We start from the raw sequence: 2933 nt of genomic DNA, 5'->3' as shown, positions 1-2933 counted from the left end.
AGCCCAAAGCCACTGCAACTGCATGGGACACGCGGAAGACACTCCTGGCTCCAGGCTTCAGATGGGCTCAGCTCCAGCCGTTGCAGTCACTTGGGAGTGTATCATCGCACAGACCTTCCTCTCTGTCTCTGCTCCTCTCTGTATATCTGACTTAGCAATAAAAATAAATCTTTAAATAAAAAAAAAAATCAAACAGTTTTGGCAAAATAATACCTTTATTGCACACAACTGGCAGAAACCTGTTGCTGATATATTACTCTGTTTATAAACAACATCAGAGTGAAAAATAATTTTCAAGACCACATAGTTACAGAGTGTTAAGGACCCTCATGGGCTCACTTCATCTCCTGTCTTCTGAACATTGTCTATTCTCACCTGCGAGACCTGGTCCCAGTCCCACAGCTTGGAAGTCGCTGGACGGTAAGTCCACCATCAAGGTGGCAGAAATTTTGCCAGCTGGAGGGATGAGAGTGAAAGAACGAACGGGTGGGTGTGGGGAGGGGGACTTCCCTGTAGGAGCACAGAAAGTTCTAGAATGTGAGACAGGAGATGACAAAAGGCTTATGGAGCAGAAGGGTCAAGGCAGCTGGGGCTAACACGGGGGGCTGCTGGGTGAGGGTCTCGTGGGGACCAGTGTTCCCACTGCACGGGTGGAAGGGACATCCAATAGTTTCCAGAACCGCAGAGAGGGCCAGGCCAGAGCCTTGAGCAGACACAGGAGATGTGTGTGTTAGGCAGACGTGGGGTTCTGGGGTGGCCGGCAGGTCGGCTGGCACTGCCCACTCCTGGAAGGCACTGTGGGGCTGTCACACGAAGACTGCCGGACCCTCACGGTCACGTTCGAGTTGGTCACACGGGCTCCATAGTGGCCAGCCCAGAACTGCGTGTCCTGGCCCCAGTGTTCAAAAGACACAAAGCGGACGCCAGTCGGCAAGGTGGAGAACACGTGGCTGACCTGGAGCAGGGTGAAAGGCGCGTCAGCTCCATGGTGCGAAAGGCCGGCCTCCTGAGGCGGAGGCTGGGGACCGGCCCTTGACCTCCAGCGGTCAAGACACCGTGCCTCACATCACAACCCATGGGGGGGTGCAGCAAGCAGGGGTGCGGACAGGTGTCAGGGACATGCACAGAGCGGCCACCGGCTACCACTGCACTGGCCTGGACACATAGGTCAGCCTGGAGCCAGAGGTCCAGGTGAGAGCTTCAGCCAGCTCCAGTCGAGCTTGGGGTGGGGGGCACCTCCTCTCCCCAGCCCCATTCAAGACTCACTCGGAAACAGACACTGTTGTTCCACTGTTGCACAGGGTCCGGCGCTACTGAGAATTTGTCCAGGGTAACGTGGTCGGCGTCCAGCAGCTGCACGTGGAGCCGGTACCTGCAGCCGCTGTCGTGTCGGGCTCCCCACCTGCAGGAGGGAGTGAGGGGGTGCTTGGGGGGCCTTGCCACGCCCTCTCTAGGTGGGGGTGATTCCCCATCAGGTAAATTAAGCTCCTCCAAGGGCTGTCCTGAGGGGCTGGCCAGGTGGTGTAGCCTGTGGAATTTCCACACCGGAGTACAGGTTCGAGTCTCAGCCATAGCACAGGAGGGGATGGGAAGCGTGGGGCTAGCTCGGGCATGCGCTCAGAGGTCACCGGCACCGGGTCACACTCACCAGTCAGAGACACAGATCTCCAGCTCACCACTGTCCAGCAGCTCTGGCCACAGCCCCTCCTCCTCCAGGTTCAAGATCTGCTTCTTGGAACACCACCTGCGGAGGGGGAGGGGGAGGAAGGAGTCCAGTGCAAGACCAGACAGGCCCTTCTTCCCCGCAGGGGGCCCGGCCTCCCTCGGGCTGGGCTGGGGGGGCGGTGGCCACCTGAAGGAAGTCACGAAGCAGGTCTGTGCTGGGGCCCCGGGCACGGCGTGTATGTTTTCTTCCACCGCCCAGCCGCTACCGCCGTGCTGCACCTTCCACTGTCGCAGACCCTCTGAAAGGACAGGAGACTCGGAACCCGCAGCGGCCCTCAAACCACACCCAGTGGCCCTCGTCACCCCCCGCCGCCCCGATCCTCTCGCCTCCCCTGGATCCCCCACCTTGACCGCAGGGGTTGCGGATGAGGTTGCGTCCGAGCGGTCTGAGCTCGCAGAAGCAGCCGAGGCGGCAGCTGGCCAGGGGCGGGTAGCTGCGGACCAGCTGCAGCACGGCGCGGCCAGCGGCGCTGCGGTCGCGGGCCAGGACGAGCAGCCACAGGGCCTGGCTGTCCACCAGGGCGCGCCAGCGCCGGCACACCGGGCGGCAGCGGCCGAGCAGCGTGCGCGGGGGCACGTGGCTCAGCACTTGCAGCAGCAGCTCGGGTGGCAGTTGGCTCAGGTCCAGCAGCACCTCTGGCTCCTCCTGGGGCTCGTCCTCGGGCCCTGGCGCGGGGACCTGATCCCGGGCCTGAGAGACCCACGAGGCCCCCATGGATGGTCCCCGCCTCCAGGCCGGGCTGCGGGACGCGCAGAGGCCGGCGTCAGGGACCGGCAGCCTCCGCGGCGCGCGGCCTGCGGGCCTGGCCTTTGGCCGCCGAACCCGCAGTCTCTCGCCCGGACCTGGAGTGAGCGTGGGCCGCCGCCGCCTGCTCATCGCCACCCCCCTTGCTTGGGTCCTGGCTCAGAACCCGGAAGCCCACCCCGAGCTCCAGCTGCCCGGGCGACCCTAATGCCCCGCGTCCCCTCCGTCCCCGCCCCTGGTCGGTTATCTCTGGCCTCTCACCAGCTCGCTGCCGGTCCCTCCCCGCCCTCCGGGCTGCCCAGACCCCACCTTCGGACCGCGGGCGTCGCCGCCCACGCCGGCTCGGGGCGGGCGCGGGCCAAGGTCGCGCTCTGCCGGTGCGCGCGCCGCTTCCTGACCGTCTCCGCCACTGCCTGTGGCGGAGCGCGTCGGACTCGTGGCAAGTGGAAGCCCGCGAGTGGGT

The 2933-nt window shown here is 64.0% G+C and overlaps 1 protein-coding gene across 1 annotated transcript; it reads right to left on the bottom strand.

Moving 5' to 3' along the window:
• Nucleotides 1-215: 215 nt before the first annotated feature.
• Nucleotides 216-2620, bottom strand: FBXO27 (F-box protein 27). The gene is made up of 5 exons (XM_040976618.1): nt 2071-2620; nt 1853-1964; nt 1649-1744; nt 1267-1402; nt 216-955 (listed from the first exon to the last, which is right to left on the bottom strand). The coding sequence occupies exons 1-5, from the start codon at nt 2600-2602 to the stop codon at nt 731-733; spliced, it is 1101 nt and encodes a 366-aa protein (XP_040832552.1). The 5' UTR covers nt 2603-2620; the 3' UTR covers nt 216-730.
• Nucleotides 2621-2933: the final 313 nt, after the last annotated feature.

The sequence above is a fragment of the Ochotona curzoniae genome, unplaced genomic scaffold (assembly GCF_017591425.1).
Source record: "Ochotona curzoniae isolate NIBS_2020 unplaced genomic scaffold, NIBS_Ocur_1.0 contig_2699, whole genome shotgun sequence".
Taxonomy (NCBI): Eukaryota; Metazoa; Chordata; class Mammalia; order Lagomorpha; family Ochotonidae; genus Ochotona; species Ochotona curzoniae.
The sequence above is the reverse complement of the archived record's forward strand: the minus strand, read 5'-3'. Positions and strand labels throughout refer to the sequence as shown.